Consider the following 25,524-nt stretch of genomic DNA (forward strand, 5'->3'; position numbering starts at 1 on the left):
ACCGCAGTTCCCCACCCATTACCCTGACACTCACCGCAGTTCCCCACCCGTTACCCTGACACTCACCGCAGTTCCCCACCCCTTACCCTGACACTCACCGCAGTTCCGCACCCCTTACCCTGACACTCACCGCAGTTCCCCACCCCTTACCCTGACACTCACCGCAGTTCCCCACCCCTTACCCTGACACTCACCGCAGCTCCCCACCCCTTACCCTGACACTCACCGCAGCTCCCCACCCCTTACCCTGACACTCACCGCAGGTCCCCACCCCTTACCCTGACACTCATCGCAGTTCCCCACCCCTTACCCTGACACTCACCGCAGTTCCTCACCGCTTACCCTGACACTCACCGCAGTTCCTCACCCCTTACCCTGACACTCACCGCAGTTCCTCACCCCTTACCCTGACACTCACCGCAGTTCCCCACCCCTTACCGACATTCACCGCAGTTCCCCACCCATTACCCTGACACTCACCGCAGTTCCCCACCCATTACCCTGACACTCACCGCTGTTCCCCACCCATTACCCTGACACTCACCGCAGTTCCCCACCCATTACCCTGACACTCACCGCAGTTCCCCACCCATTACCCTGACACTCACCGCAGTTCCCGATCCCTTACCCTGACACTCATCGCAGTTCCCCACCCCTTACCCTGACACTCACCGCAGTTCCCCACCCATTACCCTGACACTCAACGCAGTTCCCGATCCCTTACCCTGGCACTCATCGCAGTTCCCCACCCATTACCCTGATACTCACCGCAGTTCCCGATCCCTTACCCTGACACTCACCGCAGTTCCCCACCCGTTACCCTGACACTCACCGCAGTTCCCCACCCGTTACCCTGACACTCACCGCAGTTCCCCACCCGTTACCCTGACACTCACCGCAGTTCCCCACCCATTACCTTGACACTCACCGCAGTTCCCCACCCGTTACCATGATACTCACCGCAGTTTCCCACCCATTACCCTGACACTCACCGCAGTTTCCCACCCGTTACCCTGACAATCACCGCAGCTCCCCACCCCTTACCCTGACACTCACCGCAGTTCCCCACCCATTACCCTGACACTCACCGCAGGTCCCCACCCATTACCCTGACACTCACCGCAGTTCCCCACCCATTACCCTGACACTCACCGCAGTTCCCCACCCATTACCCTGACACTCACCGCAGTTCCCCACCCATTACGCTGACACTCACCGCAGTTCCCCACCCCTTACCCTGACACTCACCGCAGTTCCCCACCCCTTACCCTGACACTCACCGCAGTTCCCCACCCCTTACCCTGACACTCACCGCAGTTCCCCACCCGTTACCCTGACACTCACCGCAGTTCCCCACCCGTTATCCTGAAACTCACCGCAGTTCCCCACCCGTTACCCTGACACTCACCGCAGTTCCCCACCCGTTACCCTGACAATCACCGCAGCTCCCCACCCCTTACCCTGACACTCACTGCAGTTCCCCACCCCTTACCCTGACACTCAACGCAGTTCCTCACCGCTTACCCTGACACTCACCGCAGTTCCTCACCCCTTACCCTGACACTCACCGCAGTTCACCACCCCTTACCGACATTCACCGCAGTTCCCCACCCATTACCCTGACACTCACCGCAGTTCCCCACCCATTACCCTGACACTCACCGCAGTTCCCCACCCATTACCCTGACACTCACCGCAGTTCCCCACCCATTACCCTGACACTCACCGCAGTTCCCGATCCCTTACCCTGACACTCATCGCAGTTCCCCACCCCTTACCCTGACACTCATCGCAGTTCCCCACCCATTACCCTGACACTCAACGCAGTTCCCGATCCCTTACCCTGGCACTCATCGCAGTTCCCCACCCATTACCCTGACACTCACCGCAGTTCCCGATCCCTTACCCTGACACTCACCGCAGTTCCCCACCCGTTACCCTGACACTCACCGCAGTTCCCCACCCGTTACCCTGACACTCACCGCAGTTCCCCACCCGTTACCCTGACACTCACCGCAGTTCCCCACCCGTTACCCAGACACTCACCGCAGTTCCCCACCCGTTACCCTGACACTCACCGCAGTTCCCCACCCGTTACCCTGACACTCACCGCAGTTCCCCACCCGTTACCCTGACACTCACCGCAGTTCCCCACCCGTTACCCTGACAATCACCGCAGCTCCCCACCCCTTACCCTGACACTCACCGCAGTTCCCCACCCATTACCCTGACAATCACCGCAGTTCCCCACCCCTTACCCTGACACTCACCGCAGTTCCCCACCCCTTACCCTGACACTCACCGCAGTTCCCCACCCGTTACCCTGACACTCACCGCAGTTCCCCACCCGTTATCCTGAAACTCACCGCAGTTCCCCACCCGTTACCCTGACACTCACCGCAGTTCCCCACCCGTTACCCTGACAATCACCGCAGCTCCCCACCCCTTACCCTGACACTCACTGCAGTTCCCCACCCATTACCCTGACACTCACCGCAGTTCCCCATCCATTACCCTGACAATCACCGCAGCTCCCCACCCCTTACCCTGACACTCACCGCAGTTCCCCACCCATTACCCTGACACTCACCGCAGTTCCCGATCCCTTACCCTGGCACTCACCGCAGTTCCCCACCCGTTACCCTGGCACTCATCGCAGTTCCCCACCCATTACCCTGACACTCACCGCAGTTCCCCACCCATTACCCTGACACTCACTGCAGTTCCCCACCCATTACCCTGACACTCACCGCAGTTCCCCACCCATTACCCTGACACTCACCGCAGTTCCCCACCCATTACCCTGACACTCAACGCAGTTCCCCACCCATTACCCTGACACTCACCGCAGTTCCCCACCCATTACCCTGACACTCACCGCAGTTCCCCACCCATTACCCTGACACTCACCGCAGTTCCCCACCCATTACCCTGACACTCACCGCAGTTCCCCACCCATTACCCTGACACTCACCGCAGTTCCCCACCCATTACCCTGACACTCACCGCAGTTCCCCAAGCGTTACCCTGACACTCACCGCAGTTCCCCACCCCTTACCCTGACACTCACCGCAGTTCCCCACCCCTTACCCTGACACTCACCGCAGTTCCCCACCCCTTACCCTGACACTCACCGCAGTTCCCCACCCCTTACCCTGACACTCACCACAGTTCCCCACCCGTTACCCTGACACTCACCGCAGTTCCCCACCCGTTATCCTGAAACTCACCGCAGTTCCCCACCCGTTACCCTGACACTCACCGCAGTTCCCCACCCGTTACCCTGACAATCACCGCAGCTCCCCACCCCTTACCCTGACACTCACTGCAGTTCCCCACCCATTACCCTGACACTCACCGCAGTTCCCCACCCATTACCCTGACACACACCGCAGTTCCCCACCCCTTTCCCTGACACTCACCGCAGTTCCCCACCCGTTACCCTGACACTCACCGCAGTTCCCCACCCATTACCCTGACACTCACCGCAGTTCCCCACCCGTTACCCTGACACTCACCGCAGTTCCCCACCCCTTACCCTGACACTCACCGCAGTTCCGCACCCCTTACCCTGACACTCACCGCAGTTCCCCACCCCTTACCCTGACACTCACCGCAGTTCCCCACCCCTTACCCTGACACTCACCGCAGCTCCCCACCCCTTACCCTGACACTCACCGCAGCTCCCCACCCCTTACCCTGACACTCACCGCAGGTCCCCACCCCTTACCCTGACACTCATCGCAGTTCCCCACCCCTTACCCTGACACTCACCGCAGTTCCTCACCGCTTACCCTGACACTCACCGCAGTTCCTCACCCCTTACCCTGACACTCACCGCAGTTCCTCACCCCTTACCCTGACACTCACCGCAGTTCCCCACCCCTTACCGACATTCACCGCAGTTCCCCACCCATTACCCTGACACTCACCGCAGTTCCCCACCCATTACCCTGACACTCACCGCTGTTCCCCACCCATTACCCTGACACTCACCGCAGTTCCCCACCCATTACCCTGACACTCACCGCAGTTCCCCACCCATTAACCTGACACTCACCGCAGTTCCCGATCCCTTACCCTGACACTCATCGCAGTTCCCCACCCCTTACCCTGACACTCACCGCAGTTCCCCACCCATTACCCTGACACTCAACGCAGTTCCCGATCCCTTACCCTGGCACTCATCGCAGTTCCCCACCCATTACCCTGATACTCACCGCAGTTCCCGATCCCTTACCCTGACACTCACCGCAGTTCCCCACCCGTTACCCTGACACTCACCGCAGTTCCCCACCCGTTACCCTGACACTCACCGCAGTTCCCCACCCGTTACCCTGACACTCACCGCAGTTCCCCACCCATTACCTTGACACTCACCGCAGTTCCCCACCCGTTACCATGATACTCACCGCAGTTTCCCACCCATTACCCTGACACTCACCGCAGTTTCCCACCCGTTACCCTGACAATCACCGCAGCTCCCCACCCCTTACCCTGACACTCACCGCAGTTCCCCACCCATTACCCTGACACTCACCGCAGGTCCCCACCCATTACCCTGACACTCACCGCAGTTCCCCACCCATTACCCTGACACTCACCGCAGTTCCCCACCCATTACCCTGACACTCACCGCAGTTCCCCACCCATTACGCTGACACTCACCGCAGTTCCCCACCCCTTACCCTGACACTCACCGCAGTTCCCCACCCCTTACCCTGACACTCACCGCAGTTCCCCACCCCTTACCCTGACACTCACCGCAGTTCCCCACCCGTTACCCTGACACTCACCGCAGTTCCCCACCCGTTATCCTGAAACTCACCGCAGTTCCCCACCCGTTACCCTGACACTCACCGCAGTTCCCCACCCGTTACCCTGACAATCACCGCAGCTCCCCACCCCTTACCCTGACACTCACTGCAGTTCCCCACCCCTTACCCTGACACTCAACGCAGTTCCTCACCGCTTACCCTGACACTCACCGCAGTTCCTCACCCCTTACCCTGACACTCACCGCAGTTCACCACCCCTTACCGACATTCACCGCAGTTCCCCACCCATTACCCTGACACTCACCGCAGTTCCCCACCCATTACCCTGACACTCACCGCAGTTCCCCACCCATTACCCTGACACTCACCGCAGTTCCCCACCCATTACCCTGACACTCACCGCAGTTCCCGATCCCTTACCCTGACACTCATCGCAGTTCCCCACCCCTTACCCTGACACTCATCGCAGTTCCCCACCCATTACCCTGACACTCAACGCAGTTCCCGATCCCTTACCCTGGCACTCATCGCAGTTCCCCACCCATTACCCTGACACTCACCGCAGTTCCCGATCCCTTACCCTGACACTCACCGCAGTTCCCCACCCGTTACCCTGACACTCACCGCAGTTCCCCACCCGTTACCCTGACACTCACCGCAGTTCCCCACCCGTTACCCTGACACTCACCGCAGTTCCCCACCCGTTACCCTGACACTCACCGCAGTTCCCCACCCGTTACCCTGACACTCACCGCAGTTCCCCACCCGTTACCCTGACACTCACCGCAGTTCCCCACCCGTTACCCTGACACTCACCGCAGTTCCCCACCCGTTACCCTGACAATCACCGCAGCTCCCCACCCCTTACCCTGACACTCACCGCAGTTCCCCACCCATTACCCTGACAATCACCGCAGTTCCCCACCCCTTACCCTGACACTCACCGCAGTTCCCCACCCCTTACCCTGACACTCACCGCAGTTCCCCACCCGTTACCCTGACACTCACCGCAGTTCCCCACCCGTTATCCTGAAACTCACCGCAGTTCCCCACCCGTTACCCTGACACTCACCGCAGTTCCCCACCCGTTACCCTGACAATCACCGCAGCTCCCCACCCCTTACCCTGACACTCACTGCAGTTCCCCACCCATTACCCTGACACTCACCGCAGTTCCCCATCCATTACCCTGACAATCACCGCAGCTCCCCACCCCTTACCCTGACACTCACCGCAGTTCCCCACCCATTACCCTGACACTCACCGCAGTTCCCGATCCCTTACCCTGGCACTCACCGCAGTTCCCCACCCGTTACCCTGGCACTCATCGCAGTTCCCCACCCATTACCCTGACACTCACCGCAGTTCCCCACCCATTACCCTGACACTCACTGCAGTTCCCCACCCATTACCCTGACACTCACCGCAGTTCCCCACCCATTACCCTGACACTCACCGCAGTTCCCCACCCATTACCCTGACACTCAACGCAGTTCCCCACCCGTTACCCTGACACTCACCGCAGTTCCCCACCCGTTACCCTGACACTCACCGCAGTTCCCCACCCCTTACCCTGACACTCACCGCAGTTCCCCACCCCTTACCCTGACACTCACCACAGTTCCCCACCCGTTACCCTGACACTCACCGCAGTTCCCCACCCGTTATCCTGAAACTCACCGCAGTTCCCCACCCGTTACCCTGACACTCACCGCAGTTCCCCACCCGTTACCCTGACAATCACCGCAGCTCCCCACCCCTTACCCTGACACTCACTGCAGTTCCCCACCCATTACCCTGACACTCACCGCAGTTCCCCACCCATTACCCTGACACTCACCGCAGTTCCCCACCCCTTACCCTGACACTCACCGCAGTTCCCGATCCCTTACACTGACACTCACTGCAGTTCCCCACCCGTTACCCTGACACTCACCGCAGTTCCCCACCCATTACCCTGACACTCACCGCAGTTCCCCACCCGTTACCCTGACACTCACCGCAGTTCCCCACCCCTTACCCTGACACTCACCGCAGTTCCCCACCCGTTACCCTGACACTCACCGCAGTTCCCCACCCGTTACCCTGACACTCACCGCAGTTCCCCACCCTTTACCCTGACACTCACCGCAGTTCACCACCCCTTACCCTGACACTCACCGCAGTTCCCCACCCGTTACCCTGACACTCACCGCAGTTCCCCACCCGTTACCTTGACACTCACCGCAGTTCCCCACCCATTACCCTGACACTCACCGCAGTTCCCCACCCGTTACCCTGACACTCACCGCAGTTCCCCACCCCTTACTCTGGCACTCACCGCAGTTCCCCACCCGTTACCCTGACAATCACCGCAGCTCCCCACCCCTTACCCTGACACTCACCGCAGTTCCCCACCCATTACCCTGACACTCACCGCAGTTCCCGATCCCTTACCCTGGCACTCATCGCTGTTCCCCACCCATTACCCTGACACTCACCGCAGTTCCCGATCCCTTACCCTGACACTCCCCGCAGTTCCCGATCCCTTACCCTGACACTCACCGCAGTTCCCCACCCATTACCCTCACACTCACCGCAGTTCCCCACCCATTACCCTCACACTCACTGCAGTTCCCGATCCCTTACCCTGACAGTCACCGCAGTTCCCCACCCATTACCCTGACACTCACCGCAATTCCGTATACCTTACCCTGGCACTCATCGCAGTTCCCCACCCCTTACCCTGGCACTCATCGCAATTCCGTATACCTTACCCTGGCACTCATCGCAGTTCCCCACCCCTTACCCTGGCACTCATCGCAATTCCGTATACCTTACCCTGGCACTCATCGCCGTTCCCCACCCCTTACCCTGGCACTCATCGCAATTCCGTATACCTTACCCTGGCACTCATCGCAATTCCGTATACCTTACCCTGGCACTCATCGCAGTTCCCCACCCCTTACCCTGGCACTCATCGCAATTCCGTATACCTTACCCTGGCACTCATCGCAGTTCCCCACCCCTTACCCTGACACTCATCGCAGTTCCCCACCCATTACCCTGACACTCACCGCAGTTCCCGATCCCTTACCCTGACACTCACCGCAGTTCCCCACCCGTTACCCTGACACTCACCGCAGTTCCCCACCCATTACCCTGACACTCACCGCAGTTCCCCACCCGTTACCCTGACACTCACCGCAGTTCCCCACCCGTTACCCTGACACTCACCGCAGTTCCCCACCCGTTACCCTGACACTCACCGCAGTTCCCCACCCGTTACCCTGACACTCACCGCAGTTCCCCACCCGTTACCCTGACACTCACCGCAGTTCCCCACCCGTTACCCTGACACTCACCGCAGTTCCCCACCCGTTACCCTGACAATCACCGCAGCTCCCCACCCCTTACCCTGACACTCACCGCAGTTCCCCACCCATTACCCTGACAATCACCGCAGTTCCCCACCCCTTACCCTGACACTCACCGCAGTTCCCCACCCCTTACCCTGACACTCACCGCAGTTCCCCACCCGTTACCCTGACACTCACCGCAGTTCCCCACCCGTTATCCTGAAACTCACCGCAGTTCCCCACCCGTTACCCTGACACTCACCGCAGTTCCCCACCCGTTACCCTGACAATCACCGCAGCTCCCCACCCCTTACCCTGACACTCACTGCAGTTCCCCACCCATTACCCTGACACTCACCGCAGTTCCCCATCCATTACCCTGACAATCACCGCAGCTCCCCACCCCTTACCCTGACACTCACCGCAGTTCCCCACCCATTACCCTGACACTCACCGCAGTTCCCGATCCCTTACCCTGGCACTCACCGCAGTTCCCCACCCGTTACCCTGGCACTCATCGCAGTTCCCCACCCATTACCCTGACACTCACCGCAGTTCCCCACCCATTACCCTGACACTCACTGCAGTTCCCCACCCATTACCCTGACACTCACCGCAGTTCCCCACCCATTACCCTGACACTCACCGCAGTTCCCCACCCATTACCCTGACACTCAACGCAGTTCCCCACCCATTACCCTGACACTCACCGCAGTTCCCCACCCGTTACCCTGACACTCACCGCAGTTCCCCACCCCTTACCCTGACACTCACCGCAGTTCCCCACCCCTTACCCTGACACTCACCACAGTTCCCCACCCGTTACCCTGACACTCACCGCAGTTCCCCACCCGTTATCCTGAAACTCACCGCAGTTCCCCACCCGTTACCCTGACACTCACCGCAGTTCCCCACCCGTTACCCTGACAATCACCGCAGCTCCCCACCCCTTACCCTGACACTCACTGCAGTTCCCCACCCATTACCCTGACACTCACTGCAGTTCCCCACCCATTACCCTGACACTCACCGCAGTTCCCCACCCATTACCCTGACACTCACCGCAGTTCCCCACCCCTTACCCTGACACTCACCGCAGTTCCCGATCCCTTACACTGACACTCACTGCAGTTCCCCACCCGTTACCCTGACACTCACCGCAGTTCCCCACCCATTACCCTGACACTCACCGCAGTTCCCCACCCGTTACCCTGACACTCACCGCAGTTCCCCACCCCTTACCCTGACACTCACCGCAGTTCCCCACCCGTTACCCTGACACTCACCGCAGTTCCCCACCCGTTACCCTGACACTCACCGCAGTTCCCCACCCTTTACCCTGACACTCACCGCAGTTCACCACCCCTTACCCTGACACTCACCGCAGTTCCCCACCCGTTACCCTGACACTCACCGCAGTTCCCCACCCGTTACCTTGACACTCACCGCAGTTCCCCACCCATTACCCTGACACTCACCGCAGTTCCCCACCCGTTACCCTGACACTCACCGCAGTTCCCCACCCCTTACTCTGGCACTCACCGCAGTTCCCCACCCGTTACCCTGACAATCACCGCAGCTCCCCACCCCTTACCCTGACACTCACCGCAGTTCCCCACCCATTACCCTGACACTCACCGCAGTTCCCGATCCCTTACCCTGGCACTCATCGCTGTTCCCCACCCATTACCCTGACACTCACCGCAGTTCCCGATCCCTTACCCTGACACTCCCCGCAGTTCCCGATCCCTTACCCTGACACTCACCGCAGTTCCCCACCCATTACCCTCACACTCACCGCAGTTCCCCACCCATTACCCTCACACTCACTGCAGTTCCCGATCCCTTACCCTGACAGTCACCGCAGTTCCCCACCCATTACCCTGACACTCACCGCAATTCCGTATACCTTACCCTGGCACTCATCGCAGTTCCCCACCCCTTACCCTGGCACTCATCGCAATTCCGTATACCTTACCCTGGCACTCATCGCAGTTCCCCACCCCTTACCCTGGCACTCATCGCAATTCCGTATACCTTACCCTGGCACTCATCGCCGTTCCCCACCCCTTACCCTGGCACTCATCGCAATTCCGTATACCTTACCCTGGCACTCATCGCAATTCCGTATACCTTACCCTGGCACTCATCGCAGTTCCCCACCCCTTACCCTGGCACTCATCGCAATTCCGTATACCTTACCCTGGCACTCATCGCAGTTCCCCACCCCTTACCCTGGCACTCATCGCAATTCCGTATACCTTACCCTGGCACTCATCGCAATTCCGTATACCTTACCCTGGCACTCATCGCAATTCCGTATACCTTACCCTGGCACTCATCGCAGTTCCCCACCCCTTACCCTGGCACTCATCGCAGTTCCCCACCCCTTACCCTGACACTCATCGCAGTTCCCCACCCCTTACCCTGACACTCATCGCAGTTCCCCATCCCTTACCCTGGCACTCATCGCAGTTCCGGATCCCGGTGCCACAGGTGCTGTGGAAGTTGCAGCCACAATCGACATCACACTCGATGCCGGTCTGATTGATGGACTCGGTGTCCGAGGTCCAGCCCAGTTCACACATACAGGAGTAGTGAGGGGGCCCACTGCACCAGCCGTGTGTGCAGTCATTGTAACACCTGGGGAAGACATGAGGAATACCGCGGGTTAGAGAGCAGCTCACTGATTCGATCTGCCTGACGTGTGTGTGTGTGTGTTTGGTGGAGGTGAACACATGCTCGGAAATGGAGGTGCAATTTAAAAAGCAGCCAAAGCTACATAGAAGGTATAGGTGTTTTGGCTTTCAGTTGTTATCATTCCATTCGGCTGTGATACTTCCCATTGTGAAGTGTCTGACATTAAGAACATCCAAAATAGCAGCAAACATGGGCACCTGGAGCCTGTTCTCACTCAATAAGATCATTGCTGCTTTTCAGCTCCACATTCTGGCTCATATCCGAATCACTTGTGTGGTCCTTTTTGAAATCCTTTTAAATATACCAAGATATTATATTCCCTGGCTCCCCCTTTCTTTACCCTGCTCGTTTTACATTCACAAGGTGACAGCAGGTTTGTCAGAGCTGGTTTCCCTTTCAGAAACTCTTCGAAACGTCCTATCACCCATGCTCCTCACCAGAGATTCCAGTCTTCACCCAACTCCTAATGCCAGGCGGACTGGGCCTTGGGTTCCCTGTTTTCTCTCTCCCTCCCTTTTGGATTGTGCTTGTTACTGTCCAATCCATGAGGAATGCTCTAGGATCTAGGGAATTTTGGAAGATCAACCCCTTTGCACCTCTGCAGCTGCCCCAGTTGTTGGCCGTCCAGTGTTGGGGATTCCTCAGCTAGGAGTTTCCTGCATCTCAGTGAGGCAGGGGGGAAACGGGCTCTGATGTTGATTGAAAATGAGACAAAGGTTACTGCCACTTCATCCTCTTACTGCAGTGTGAAAGGCCTGGTGTGGGCCGCCACTCAAGTACTTCATTGTGAAGCAATTGCAACGAGGAGTTTGTGAACGACACGATAGTTCCTTTTTGTAAATCTGCCAGTAACTGTCTATTGTGAGTTCCTGAGTGCCTTCACTGTGTTCTCATCTCCATCAGCAACTTTCCAGTCCCCCCAAGAAAAGGGGGGGGCCCTGGTCGCTCATCCCCATGCCCCATCCACCTAGTCATTCAGCCCATCACCATATCCAACACAAGTTGTCTCACCCCAAGTCACTCTCTCTCTCTCTCTGTCTCGCAAAAAGGTGATAACTCTCTCTCTCACAATCACAAGTGTCCTTCTCCTGCTATCAGAGTCTGACTCCCCCATCCACCATCTCTCCCAACTCTCCCCCCCTCAGCTCCTCCCCCTGTCCCCGTCTCTCTCTCCCTCTCGCCCCGTCTCCGTCTCTCTCTCCCTCTCGCCCCGTCTCTTTCTCTCTCGCTCTCCCTCTCTCGCTCTCGCCCCGTCTCTCTCTCTCGCCCCGTCTCTCTCGCTCTCTCTCTCTCGCCCCGTCTCTCTCTCTCTCGCCCCGTCTCTCTCTCTCCCTCTCTCGCCCCGTCTCTCTCTCTCGCCCCGTCTCTCTCTCTCACCCCGTCTCTCTCTCTCGCCCCGTCTCTCTCTCTCTCTCTCTCGCCCCGTCTCTCCCTCTCTCTCTCTCGCCCCGTCTCTCTCTCTCTCTCTCTCGCCCCGTCTCTCTCTCTCTCTCTCGCCCCGTCTCTCTCTCTCTCTCGCCCCGTCTCTCTCTCTCTCTCGCCCCGTCTCTCTCTCTCTCTCGCCCCGTCTCTATCTCACTCTCTCTCCCCGTCTCTCTCTCACTCTCTCTCCCCGTCTCTCTCTCTTCCCCGTCTCTCTCTCTCGCCCCGTCTCTCTCGCCCCGTCTCTCTCTCTCGCCCCGTCTCTCTCTCTCGCCCCGTCTCTCTCTCTCGCCCCGTCTCTCTCTCTCGCCCCGTCTCTCTCTCTCGCCCCGTCTCTCTCTCTCTCTCTTCCCCAGGCCGTCTCTCTCTCTCGCCCCGTCTCTCTCTCTCCCTCTCTCTCGCCCCGTCTCTCTCTCAATCTCTCTCCCCCGTATCTTTCTCTCTCGCTCTCGCCCCCGTCTCTTTCTCTCTCTCTCGCCCCCGTCTCTCTCTCTCTCGCGCCCCCGTCTCTCTCTCTCTCGCGCCCTCGTCTCTCTCTCTCTCTCGCGCCCCCGTCTCTCTCTCTCGCGCCCCCGTCTCTCTCTCTCGCGCCCCCGTCTCACTCTCTCTCTCGCCCCGTCTCTCTCTCTCTCTCGCCCCGTCTCTCTCTCTCTCTCTCGCCCCTTCTCTCTCTCTCTCGCCCCGTCTCTATCTCACTCTCTCTCCCCGTCTCTCTCTCACTCTCTCTCCCCGTCTCTCTCTCTTCCCCGTCTCTCTCTCTCGCCCCGTCTCTCTCTCTCGCCCCGTCCCTCTCTCTCGCCCCGTCTCTCTCTCTCGCCCCGTCTCACTCTCTCGCCCCGTCTCACTCTCTCTCCCCCGTCTCTTTCTCTCTCGCTCTCGCCCCCGTCTCTTTCTCTCTCTCGCGCCCCCGTCTCTTTCTCTCTCTCTCGCGCCCCCCGTCTTTCTCTCTCTCTCGGGCCCCCGTCTCTCTCTCTCTCGCGCCCCCGTCTCTCTCTCTCTCGCGCCCCTGTCTCTCTCTCTCTCGCGCCCCCGTCTCTCTCTCTCTCGCGCCCCCGTCTCTCTCTCTCTCTCTCTCGCGCCCCATCTCTCTCTCTCTCTCTCGCCCCGTCTCTCTCTCTCTCTCGCCCCGTCTCTCTCTCTCTCTCGCCCCATCTCTTTCTCTCCCTCTCTCTCGCCACGTCTCTCTCACTTTCTCGCCCCGTCTCTCTCTCACTCTCTCGCCCCGTCCCTCTCTCTCGCCCCGTCCCTCTCTCTCGCCCCGTCCCTCTCTCTCGCCCCGTCCCTCTCTCTCGCCCCGTCCCTCTCTCTCGCCCCGTCCTCTCTCTCTCGCCCCGTCTCTCTCTCTCGCCCCGTCTCTCTCTCTCGCCCCGTCTCTCTCTCTCGCCCCGTCTCTCTCTCTCGCCCCGTCTCTCTCTCTCGCCCCGTCTCTCTCTCTCTCTCTTCCCCAGGCCGTCTCTCTCTCTCGCCCCGTCTCTCTCTCTCCCTCTCTCTCGCCCCGTCTCTCTCTCACTCTCTCTCCCCCGTATCTTTCTCTCTCGCTCTCGCCCCCGTCTCTTTCTCTCTCTCTCGACCCCGTCTCTCTCTCTCTCGCGCCCCCGTCTCTCTCTCTCTCGCGCCCTCGTCTCTCTCTCTCTCTCGCGCCCCCGTCTCTCTCTCTCTCGCGCCCCCGTCTCTCTCTCTCGCGCCCCCGTCTCTCTCTCTCTCTCGCCCCGTCTCTCTCTCTCTCTCGCCCCCGTCTCTCTCTCTCTCTCGCCCCGTCTCTCTCTCTCTCTCGCCCCGTCTCTCTCTCTCTCTCGCCCCGTCTCTATCTCACTCTCTCTCCCCGTCTCTCTCTCACTCTCTCTCCCCGTCTCTCTCTCTTCCCCATCTCTCTCTCTCGCCCCGTCTCTCTCGCCCCGTCCCTCTCTCTCGCCCCGTCTCTCTCTCTCGCCCCGTCTCTCTCTCTCGCCCCGTCTCTCTCTCTCGCCCCGTCTCTCTCTCTCGCCCCGTCTCACTCTCTCGCCCCGTCTCACTCTCTCGCCCCGTCTCACTCTCTCTCCCCTGTCTCTTTCTCTCTCGCTCTCGCCCCCGTCTCTTTCTCTCTCTCGCGCCCCCGTCTCTTTCTCTCTCTCTCGCGCCCCCCGTCTTTCTCTCTCTCTCGCGCCCCCGTCTCTCTCTCTCTCTCGCGCCCCTGTCTCTCTCTCTCTCGCGCCCCCGTCTCTCTCTCCCTCTCTCGCGCCCCGTCTCTCTCTCTCTCTCTCTCTCGCCCCGTCTCTCTCTCTCTCTCGCCCCGTCTCTCTCTCTCTCTCGCCCCGTCTCTCTCTCTCTCTCTCTCGCCACGTCTCTCTCCCTTTCTCTCCCCGTCTCTCTCTCTCTCTCTCTCTCGCCCCGTCTCTCTCTCTCTCTCGCCCAGTCTCTCTCTCTCTCGCGCCATCTCTCTCTCTCTCTCTCGCCCCGTCTCTCCCCCTCTCTCTCGCCCCGTCTCTCTTTCTCTCTCTCGCCCCGTCTCTCTCTCTCTCTCTTGCCCCGTCTCTCTCTCTCTCTTGCCCCATCTCTCTCTCTCTCTCTGTTGCCCCGTCTCTTCTCTCTCTCTCGCCCCGTCTCTCTCTCTCTCTCGCCCCGTCTCTCTCTCTCCCTCTCTCTCGCCCAGTCTCTCTCTCTCTCTCACTCTCGCTCCCCCGTCTCTTTCTCTCTCGCTCTCGCCCCCGTCTCTTTCTCTCTCTCTCGCCCCCGTCTCTCTCTCTCTCTCGCCCCGTCTCTCTCTCTCGCCCCGTCTCTCTCTCTCGCCCCGTCTCTCTCTCTCGCCCCGTCTCTCTCTCTCGCCCCGTCTCTCTCTCTCGCCCCGTTTCTCTCTCTCTCTCTTCCCCAGGCCGTCTCTCTCTCTCGCCCCGTCTCTCTCTCTCCCTCTCTCTCGCCCCGTCTCTCTCTCTCTCTCACTCTCTCTCCCCCGTATCTTTCTCTCTCGCTCTCGCCCCCGTCTCTTTCTCTCTCTCTCGCCCCCGTCTCTCTCTCTCTCGCGCCCCCGTCTCTCTCTCTCTCGCGCCCTCGTCTCTCTATCTCTCGCGCCCCCGTCTCTCTCTCTCTCGCGCCCCCGTCTCTCACTCTCGCGCCCCCGTCTCTCTCTCTCTCTCGCCCCGTCTCTCTCTCTCTCTCGCCCCGTCTCTCTCTCTCTCTCGCCCCGTCTCTCTCTCTCTCTCGCCCCGTCTCTCTCTCTCTCTCGCCCCGTCTCTCTCTGTCTCTCTCGCCCCTTCTCTCTCTCTCTCGCCCCTTCTCTCTCTCTCTCGCCCCGTCTCTATCTCACTCTCTCTCCCCGTCTCTCTCTCACTCTCTCTCCCCGTCTCTCTCTCTTCCCCGTCTCTCTCTCTCGCCCCGTCTCTCTCTCTCGCCCCGTCCCTCTCTCTCGCCCCGTCTCTCTCTCTCGCCCCGTCTCACTCTCTCGCCCCGTCTCACTCTCTCTCCCCCGTCTCTTTCTCTCTCGCTTTCGCCCCCATCTCTTTCTCTCTCTCGCGCCCCCGTCTCTTTCTCTCTCTCTCGCGCCCCCCGTCTTTCTCTCTCTCTCGCGCCCCCGTCTCTCTCTCTCTCGCGTCCCCGTCTCTCTCTCTCTCGCGCCCCCGTCTCTCTCTCTCTCGCGCCCCCGTCTCTCTCTCTCTCTCTCTCTCGCGCTCCATCTCTCTCTCTCTCTCTCTCGCCCCGTCTCTCTCTCTCTCTCGCCCCGTCTCTCTTTCTCTCTCTCTCTCGCCCCGTCTCTCTCTCTCTCGCCCCGTCTCTCTCTCTCTCTCGCCCCGTCTCTCTCTCTCTCTCTCTCGCCCCGTCTCTCTCTCTCTCTCTCTCGCCCCGTCTCTCTCTCTCTCTCTCTCGCCCCGTCTCTCTCTCTCTCTCTCTCGCCCCGTCTCTCTCTCTCTCTCGCCCCGTCTCTCTCTCTCTCTCGCCCCGTCTCTCTCTCTCTCTCTCGCCCCATCTCTCTCTCTCTCTCTCGCCCCGTCTCTCTCTCTCTCTCTCTCGCCCCGTCTCTCTCTCTCTCTCTCTCTCCGTCTCTCTCTCTCTCTCTCTCTCTCGCCCCGTCTCTCTCTCTCTTCTCTCTCTCTCTCTCGCCCCGTCTCTCTCTCTCTCTCGCCCCGTCTCTCTCTCTCTCTCGCCCCGTCTCTCTCTCTCTCGCCCCGTCTCTATCTCACTCTCTCTCCCCGTCTCTCTCTCTTCCCCGTCTCTCTCTCTCGCCCCGTCTCTCTCTCTCGCCCCGTCCCTCTCTCTCGCCCCGTCTCTCTCTCTCGCCCCGTCTCACTCTCTCGCCCCGTCTCACTCTCTCTCCCCCCGTCTCTTTCTCTCTCGCTCTCGCCCCCGTCTCTTTCTCTCTCTCGCGCCCCCGTCTCTTTCTCTCTCTCTCGCGCCCCCCCGTCTTTCTCTCTCTCTCGCGCCCCCGTCTCTCTCTCTCTCTCGCCCCGTCTCTCTCTCTCTCTCGCCCCGTCTCTCTCTCTCTCTCGCCCCGTCTCTCTCTCTCTCTCGCCCCGTCTCTCTCTCTCTCTCGCCCCGTCTCTCTCTCTCTCTCGCCCCGTCTCTCTCTCTCTCTCGCCCCATCTCTCTCTCTCTCTCGCCCCGTCTCTCTCTCTCTCTCGCCCCGTCTCTATCTCACTCTCTCTCCCCGTCTCTCTCTCACTCTCTCTCCCCGTCTCTCTCTCTTCCCCGTCTCTCTCTCTCGCCCCGTCTCTCTCGCCCCGTCCCTCTCTCTCGCCCCGTCTCTCTCTCTCGCCCCGTCTCACTCTCTCGCCCCGTCTCACTCTCTCGCCCCGTCTCACTCTCTCTCCCCTGTCTCTTTCTCTCTCGCTCTCGCCCCCGTCTCTTTCTCTCTCTCGCGCCCCCGTCTCTTTCTCTCTCTCTCGCGCCCCCCGTCTTTCTCTCTCTCTCGCGCCCCCGTCTCTCTCTCTCTCTCGCGCCCCCGTCTCTCTCTCCCTCTCTCGCGCCCCGTCTCTCTCTCTCTCTCTCTCGCCCCGTCTCTCTCTCTCTCGCGCCCCCGTCTCTCTCTCTCTCGCGCCCTCGTCTCTCTATCTCTCGCGCCCCCGTCTCTCTATCTCTCGCGCCCCCGTCTCTCTCTCTCTCGCGCCCCCGTCTCTCACTCTCGCGCCCCCGTCTCTCTCTCTCTCTCGCCCCGTCTCTCTCTCTCTCTCGCCCCGTCTCTCTCTCTCTCTCTCGCCCCGTCTCTCTCTCTCTCTCGCCCCGTCTCTCTCTCTCTCTCGCCCCGTCTCTCTCTGTCTCTCTCGCCCCGTCTCTCTCTGTCTCTCTCGCCCCTTCTCTCTCTCTCTCGCCCCTTCTCTCTCTCTCTCGCCCCGTCTCTATCTCACTCTCTCTCCCCGTCTCTCTCTCACTCTCTCTCCCCGTCTCTCTCTCTTCCCCGTCTCTCTCTCTCGCCCCGTCTCTCTCTCTCGCCCCGTCCCTCTCTCTCGCCCCGTCTCTCTCTCTCGCCCCGTCTCACTCTCTCGCCCCGTCTCACTCTCTCTCCCCCGTCTCTTTCTCTCTCGCTTTCGCCCCCATCTCTTTCTCTCTCTCGCGCCCCCGTCTCTTTCTCTCTCTCTCGCGCCCCCCGTCTTTCTCTCTCTCTCGCGCCCCCGTCTCTCTCTCTCTCGCGTCCCCGTCTCTCTCTCTCTCGCGCCCCCGTCTCTCTCTCTCTCGCGCCCCCGTCTCTCTCTCTCTCTCTCTCTCGCGCTCCATCTCTCTCTCTCTCTCTCTCGCCCCGTCTCTCTTTCTCTCTCTCTCTCGCCCCGTCTCTCTCTCTCTCGCCCCGTCTCTCTCTCTCTCTCGCCCCGTCTCTCTCTCTCTCTCTCTCGCCCCGTCTCTCTCTCTCTCTCTCTCGCCCCGTCTCTCTCTCTCTCTCTCGCCCCGTCTCTCTCTCTCTCTCGCCCCGTCTCTCTCTCTCTCTCTCGCCCCATCTCTCTCTCTCTCTCTCGCCCCGTCTCTCTCTCTCTCTCTCTCGCCCCGTCTCTCTCTCTCTCTCTCTCTCCGTCTCTCTCTCTCTCTCTCTCTCGCCCCGTCTCTCTCTCTCTCTCTCTCTCGCCCCGTCTCTCTCTCTCTCTCTCTCTCTCGCCCCGTCTCTCTCTCTCTCTCGCCCCGTCTCTCTCTCTCTCGCCCCGTCTCTCTCTCTCTCGCCCCGTCTCTATCTCTCTCCCCGTCTCTATCTCTCTCCCCGTCTCTATCTCTCTCCCCGTCTCTATCTCTCTCCCCGTCTCTATCTCTCTCCCCGTCTCTATCTCTCTCCCCGTCTCTATCTCTCTCCCCGTCTCTATCTCTCTCCCCGTCTCACTCTCTCTCCCCCCGTCTCTTTCTCTCTCGCTCTCGCCCCCGTCTCTTTCTCTCTCTCGCGCCCCCCGTCTCTTTCTCTCTCTCTCGCGCCCCCCGTCTTTCTCTCTCTCTCGCGCCCCCGTCTCTCTCTCTCTCTCGCCCCGTCTCTCTCTCTCTCTCGCCCCGTCTCTCTCTCTCTCTCGCCCCGTCTCTCTCTCTCTCTCGCCCCGTCTCTCTCTCTCTCTCGCCCCATCTCTCTCTCTCTCTCGCCCCGTCTCTCTCTCTCTCTCGCCCCGTCTCTATCTCACTCTCTCTCCCCGTCTCTCTCTCACTCTCTCTCCCCGTCTCTCTCTCTTCCCCGTCTCTCTCTCTCGCCCCGTCTCTCTCTCTCGCCCCGTCTCTCTCTCTCGCCCCGTCTCTCTCTCTCGCCCCGTCTCACTCTCTCGCCCCGTCTCACTCTCTCGCCCCGTCTCACTCTCTCTCCCCTGTCTCTTTCTCTCTCTCGCGCCCCCGTCTCTTTCTCTCTCTCGCGCCCCCGTCTCTTTCTCTCTCTCTCGCGCCCCCCGTCTTTCTCTCTCTCTCGCGCCCCCGTCTCTCTCTCTCTCTCGCGCCCCCGTCTCTCTCTCCCTCTCTCGCGCCCCCGTCTCTCTCTCTCTCTCTCTCGCCCCGTCTCTCTCTCTCTCGCCCCGTCTCTCTCTCTCTCTCGCCCCGTCTCTCTCTCTCTCTCTCTCGCCACGTCTCTCTCCCTTTCTCTCCCCGTCTCTCTCTCTCTCTCTCTCTCGCCCCGTCTCTCTCTCTCTCTCGCCCAGTCTCTCTCTCTCTCGCGCCATCTCTCTCTCTCTCTCTCGCCCCGTCTCTCCCCCTCTCTCTCGCCCCGTCTCTCTTTCTCTCTCTCGCCCCGTCTCTCTCTCTCTCTCTTGCCCCGTCTCTCTCTCTCTCTTGCCCCATCTCTCTCTCTCTCTCTGTTGCCCCGTCTCTTCTCTCTCTCTCGCCCCGTCTCTCTCTCTCTCTCTCGCCCCGTCTCTCTCTCTCTCTCGCCCCGTCTCTCTCTCTCCCTCTCTCTCGCCCAGTCTCTCTCTCTCTCTCACTCTCGCTCCCCCGTCTCTTTCTCTCTCGCTCTCGCCCCCGTCTCTTTCTCTCTCTCTCGCCCCCGTCTCTCTCTCTCTCGCGTCCCCGTCTCTCTCTCTCTCTCGCGCCCTCGTCTCTCTCTCTCTCGCGCCCCCGTCTCTCTCTCTCTCGCGCCCCCGTCTCTCTCTCTCTCGCGCCCCCGTCTCTCTCTCTCGCGCCCCCGTCTCTCTCGCGCCCCCGTCTCTCTCTCTCGCCCCGTCTCTCTCTCTCTCTCGCCCCGTCTCTCTCTCTCTCTCGCCGTCTCTCTCTCTCTCGCCCCGTCTCTCTCTCTCTCTCTCGCCCCGTCTCTCCTCTCTCTCGCCCCGTCTCTCTCTCTCTCGCCCCGTCTCTCTCTCTCTCTCGCCCCCGTCTCTCTCTCTCTCTCTCGCCCCGTCTCTCTCTCTCTCGCCCCGTCTCTCTCTCTCTCTCTCTCGCCCCGTCTCTCTCTCTCTCTCTCTCGCCCCGTCTCTCTCTCTCTCTCTCTCTCTCGCCCCGTCTCTCTCTCTCTCTCTCTCTCTCTCCGTCTCTCTCTCTCTCTCTCGCCCCGTCTCTCTCTCTCTCTCTCTCGCCCCGTCTCTCTCTCTCTCTCTCTCGCCCCGTCTCTCTCTCTCTCTCGTCTCTCTCTCTCTCGCCCCGTCTCTCTCTCTCTCTCTCTCGCCCCGTCTCTCTCTCTCTCTCGCCCCGTCTCTCTCTCTCTCTCTTGCCCCGTCTCTCTCTCTCTCTTGCCCCATCCCTCTCTCTCTCTCTGTTGCCCCGTCTCTTCTCTCTCTCTCGCCCCGTCTCTCTCTCTCTCTCGCCCCGTCTCTCTCTCTCTCTCGCCCCGTCTCTCTCTCTCCCTCTCTCTCGCCCAGTCTCTCTCTCTCTCTCACTCTCGCTCCCCCGTCTCTTTCTCTCTCGCTCTCGCCCCCGTCTCTTTCTCTCTCTCTCGCCCCCGTCTCTCTCTCTCTCGCCCCGTCTCTCTCTCTCGCCCCGTCTCTCTCTCTCGCCCCGTCTCTCTCTCTCGCCCCGTCTCTCTCTCTCGCCCCGTCTCTCTCTCTCGCCCCGTCTCTCTCTCTCGCCCCGTTTCTCTCTCTCTCTCTTCCCCAGGCCGTCTCTCTCTCTCGCCCTGTCTCTCTCTCTCCCTCTCTCTCGCCCCGTCTCTCTCTCTCTCTCACTCTCTCTCCCCCGTATCTTTCTCTCTCGCTCTCGCTCTCGCCCCCGTCTCTTTCTCTCTCTCTCGCCCCCGTCTCTCTCTCTCTCTCGCGCCCCCGTCTCTCTCTCTCGCGCCCTCGTCTCTCTATCTCTCGCGCCCCCGTCTCTCTCTCTCTCGCGCCCCCGTCTCTCACTCTCGCGCCCCCGTCTCTCTCTCTCTCTCGCCCCGTCTCTCTCTCTCTCTCGCCCCGTCTCTCTCTCTCTCTCGCCCCGTCTCTCTCTCTCTCTCTCGCCCCGTCTCTCTCTCTCTCTCGCCCCGTCTCTCTCTCTCTCTCGCCCCGTCTCTCTCTGTCTCTCTCGCCCCTTCTCTCTCTCTCTCGCCCCTTCTCTCTCTCTCTCGCCCCGTCTCTATCTCACTCTCTCTCCCCGTCTCTCTCTCACTCTCTCTCCCCGTCTCTCTCTCTTCCCCGTCTCTCTCTCTCGCCCCGTCTCTCTCTCTCGCCCCGTCCCTCTCTCTCGCCCCGTCTCTCTCTCTCGCCCCGTCTCACTCTCTCGCCCCGTCTCACTCTCTCTCCCCCGTCTCTTTCTCTCTCGCCCCCATCTCTTTCTCTCTCTCGCGCCCCCGTCTCTTTCTCTCTCTCTCGCGCCCCCCGTCTTTCTCTCTCTCTCGCGCCCCCGTCTCTCTCTCTCTCGCGTCCCCGTCTCTCTCTCTCTCGCGCCCCCGTCTCTCTCTCTCTCGCGCCCCCGTCTCTCTCTCTCTCTCTCTCGCGCTCCATCTCTCTCTCTCTCTCGCCCCGTCTCTCTCTCTCTCTCGCCCCGTCTCTCTTTCTCTCTCTCTCTCGCCCCGTCTCTCTCTCTCTCGCCCCGTCTCTCTCTCTCTCTCTCGCCCCGTCTCTCTCTCTCTCTCTCTCGCCCCGTCTCTCTCTCTCTCTCTCTCGCCCCGTCTCTCTCTCTCTCTCTCGCCCCGTCTCTCTCTCTCTCGCCCCGTCTCTCTCTCTCTCTCTCGCCCCATCTCTCTCTCTCTCTCTCTCGCCCCGTCTCTCTCTCTCTCTCTCTCGCCCCGTCTCTCTCTCTCTCTCTCTCCGTCTCTCTCTCTCTCTCTCTCTCGCCCCGTCTCTCTCTCTCTCTCTCTCTCTCGCCCCGTCTCTCTCTCTCTCTCTCTCTCACCCCGTCTCTCTCTCTCTCTCTCTCTCTCTCGCCCCGTCTCTCTCTCTCTCTCGCCCCGTCTCTCTCTCTCTCTCGCCCCGTCTCTCTCTCTCTCTCGCCCCGTCTCTCTCTCTCTCTCGCCCCGTCTCTCTCTCTCTCTCGCCCCGTCTCTCTCTCTCTCGCCCCGTCTCTATCTCACTCTCTCTCCCCGTCTCTCTCTCTTCCCCGTCTCTCTCTCTCGCCCCGTCTCTCTCTCTCGCCCCGTCCCTCTCTCTCGCCCCGTCTCTCTCTCTCGCCCCGTCTCACTCTCTCTCTCGCCCCGTCTCTCTCTCTCTCTCGCCCCGTCTCTCTCTCTCTCTCTCGCCCCGTCTCTCTCTCTCTCTCGCCCCGTCTCTCTCTCTCCCTCTCTCTCGCCCAGTCTCTCTCTCTCTCTCACTCTCGCTCCCCCGTCTCTTTCTCTCTCGCTCTCGCCCCCGTCTCTTTCTCTCTCTCTCGCCCCCGTCTCTCTCTCTCTCGCCCCGTCTCTCTCTCTCTCGCCCCGTCTCTCTCTCTCGCCCCGTCTCTCTCTCTCGCCCCGTCTCTCTCTCTCGCCCCGTCTCTCTCTCTCGCCCCGTTTCTCTCTCTCTCTCTTCCCCAGGCCGTCTCTCTCTCTCGCCCCGTCTCTCTCTCTCCCTCTCTCTCGCCCCGTCTCTCTCTCTCTCTCACTCTCTCTCCCCCGTATCTTTCTCTCTCGCTCTCGCTCTCGCCCCCGTCTCTTTCTCTCTCTCTCGCCCCCGTCTCTCTCTCTCTCTCGCGCCCCCGTCTCTCTCTCTCTCGCGCCCTCGTCTCTCTATCTCTCGCGCCCCCGTCTCTCTCTCTCTCGCGCCCCCGTCTCTCACTCTCGCGCCCCCGTCTCTCTCTCTCTCTCGCCCCGTCTCTCTCTCTCTCTCGCCCCGTCTCTCTCTCTCTCTCGCCCCGTCTCTCTCTCTCTCTCGCCCCGTCTCTCTCTCTCTCTCGCCCCGTCTCTCTCTGTCTCTCTCGCCCCTTCTCTCTCTCTCTCGCCCCTTCTCTCTCTCTCTCGCCCCGTCTCTATCTCACTCTCTCTCCCCGTCTCTCTCTCACTCTCTCTCCCCGTCTCTCTCTCTTCCCCGTCTCTCTCTCTCGCCCCGTCTCTCTCTCTCGCCCCGTCCCTCTCTCTCGCCCCGTCTCTCTCTCTCGCCCCGTCTCACTCTCTCGCCCCGTCTCACTCTCTCTCCCCCGTCTCTTTCTCTCTCGCCCCCATCTCTTTCTCTCTCTCGCGCCCCCGTCTCTTTCTCTCTCTCTCGCGCCCCCCGTCTTTCTCTCTCTCTCGCGCCCCCGTCTCTCTCTCTCTCGCGTCCCCGTCTCTCTCTCTCTCGCGCCCCCGTCTCTCTCTCTCTCGCGCCCCCGTCTCTCTCTCTCTCTCTCTCTCTCGCGCTCCATCTCTCTCTCTCTCTCGCCCCGTCTCTCTCTCTCTCTCGCCCCGTCTCTCTTTCTCTCTCTCTCTCGCCCCGTCTCTCTTTCTCTCTCTCTCTCGCCCCGTCTCTCTCTCTCTCGCCCCGTCTCTCTCTCTCTCTCTCGCCCCGTCTCTCTCTCTCTCTCTCTCGCCCAGTCTCTCTCTCTCTCTCTCTCGCCCCGTCTCTCTCTCTCTCTCTCGCCCCGTCTCTCTCTCTCTCGCCCCGTCTCTCTCTCTCTCTCTCGCCCCATCTCTCTCTCTCTCTCTCTCGCCCCGTCTCTCTCTCTCTCTCTCTCGCCCCGTCTCTCTCTCTCTCTCTCTCCGTCTCTCTCTCGCTCTCTCTCTCTCGCCCCGTCTCTCTCTCTCTCTCTCTCTCGCCCCGTCTCTCTCTCTCTCTCTCTCTCACCCCGTCTCTCTCTCTCTCTCTCTCTCTCGCCCCGTCTCTCTCTCTCTCTCGCCCCGTCTCTCTCTCTCTCTCGCCCCGTCTCTCTCTCTCTCTCTCGCCCCGTCTCTCTCTCTCTCGCCCCGTCTCTATCTCACTCTCTCTCCCCGTCTCTCTCTCTTCCCCGTCTCTCTCTCTCGCCCCGTCCCTCTCTCTCGCCCCGTCCCTCTCTCTCGCCCCGTCTCTCTCTCTCGCCCCGTCTCACTCTCTCGCCCCGTCTCACTCTCTCTCCCCCGTCTCTTTCTCTCTCGCTCTCGCCCCCGTCTCTTTCTCTCTCTCGCGCCCCCGTCTCTTTCTCTCTCTCTCGCGCCCCCCGTCTTTCTCTCTCTCTCGCGCCCCCGTCTCTCTCTCTCTCTCGCCCCGTCTCTCTCTCTCTCTCGCCCCGTCTCTCTCTCTCTCTCGCCCCGTCTCTCTCTCTCTCTCGCCCCGTCTCTCTCTCTCTCTCGCCCCGTCTCTCTCTCTCTCTCGCCCCGTCTCTCTCGCCCCGTCTCTCTCTCTCTCTCGCCCCGTCTCTCTCTCTCTCTCGCCCCGTCTCTATCTCACTCTCTCTCCCCGTCTCTCTCTCACTCTCTCTCCCCGTCTCTCTCTCTTCCCCGTCTCTCTCTCTCGCCCCGTCTCTCTCGCCCCGTCCCTCTCTCTCGCCCCGTCTCTCTCTCTCGCCCCGTCTCTCTCTCTCGCCCCGTCTCACTCTCTCGCCCCGTCTCACTCTCTCGCCCCGTCTCACTCTCTCGCCCCCGTCTCTTTCTCTCTCTCGCGCCCCCGTCTCTTTCTCTCTCTCTCGCGCCCCCCGTCTTTCTCTCTCTCTCGCGCCCCCGTCTCTCTCTCTCTCTCGCGCCCCCGTCTCTCTCTCCCTCTCTCGCGCCCCGTCTCTCTCTCTCTCTCTCTCGCCCCGTCTCTCTCTCTCTCGCCCCGTCTCTCTCTCTCTCTCTCGCCCCGTCTCTCTCTCTCTCTCTCTCGCCACGTCTCTCTCCCTTTCTCTCCCCGTCTCTCTCTCTCTCTCTCTCTCGCCCCGTCTCTCTCTCTCTCTCGCCCAGTCTCTCTCTCTCTCGCGCCATCTCTCTCTCTCTCTCTCGCCCCGTCTCTCCCCCTCTCTCTCGCCCCGTCTCTCTTTCTCTCTCTCGCCCCGTCTCTCTCTCTCTCTCTCTCTTGCCCCATCTCTCTCTCTCTCTCTGTTGCCCCGTCTCTTCTCTCTCTCTCGCCCCGTCTCTCTCTCTCTCTCTCGCCCCGTCTCTCTCTCTCTCTCGCCCCGTCTCTCTCTCTCCCTCTCTCTCGCCCAGTCTCTCTCTCTCTCTCACTCTCGCTCCCCCGTCTCTTTCTCTCTCGCTCTCGCCCCCGTCTCTTTCTCTCTCTCTCGCCCCCGTCTCTCTCTCTCTCGCGTCCCCGTCTCTCTCTCTCTCTCGCGCCCTCGTCTCTCTCTCTCTCGCGCCCCCGTCTCTCTCTCTCTCGCGCCCCCGTCTCTCTCTCTCGCGCCCCCGTCTCTCTCGCGCCCCCGTCTCTCTCTCTCGCCCCGTCTCTCTCTCTCTCTCGCCCCGTCTCTCTCTCTCTCTCTCGCCCCGTCTCTCTCTCTCTCTCGCGCCCCGTCTCTCCCTCTCTCTCGCCCCGTCTCTCTCTCTCGCCCCGTCTCTTCTCTCTCTCGCCCCGTCTCTCTCTCTCTCTCTCTCGCCCCGTCTCTCTCTCTCTCGCCCCGTCTCTCTCTCTCTCGCCCCGTCTCTCTCTCTCTCTCTCTCGCCCCGTCTCTCTCTCTCTCTCTCTCGCCCCGTC

At 61.1% G+C, this 25,524-nt stretch overlaps 1 protein-coding gene across 1 annotated transcript in view; it reads right to left on the minus strand.

Moving 5' to 3' along the window:
- Positions 1–25,524, minus strand: part of megf8 (multiple EGF-like-domains 8) — a gene marked incomplete at its 3' end in the record, with an annotated part of 790,270 nt that overhangs the window by 300,948 nt on the left and 463,798 nt on the right. Inside the window, exon 21 of the mRNA XM_041181277.1 lies at positions 10,575–10,759. Within this exon, the coding sequence (XP_041037211.1) occupies positions 10,575–10,759 (185 nt within the window). The remainder of the gene's footprint in view (positions 1–10,574; positions 10,760–25,524) is intronic.

Source organism: Carcharodon carcharias (assembly GCF_017639515.1).
Source record: "Carcharodon carcharias isolate sCarCar2 chromosome 29 unlocalized genomic scaffold, sCarCar2.pri SUPER_29_unloc_7, whole genome shotgun sequence".
Classification (NCBI taxonomy): Eukaryota; Metazoa; Chordata; class Chondrichthyes; order Lamniformes; family Lamnidae; genus Carcharodon; species Carcharodon carcharias.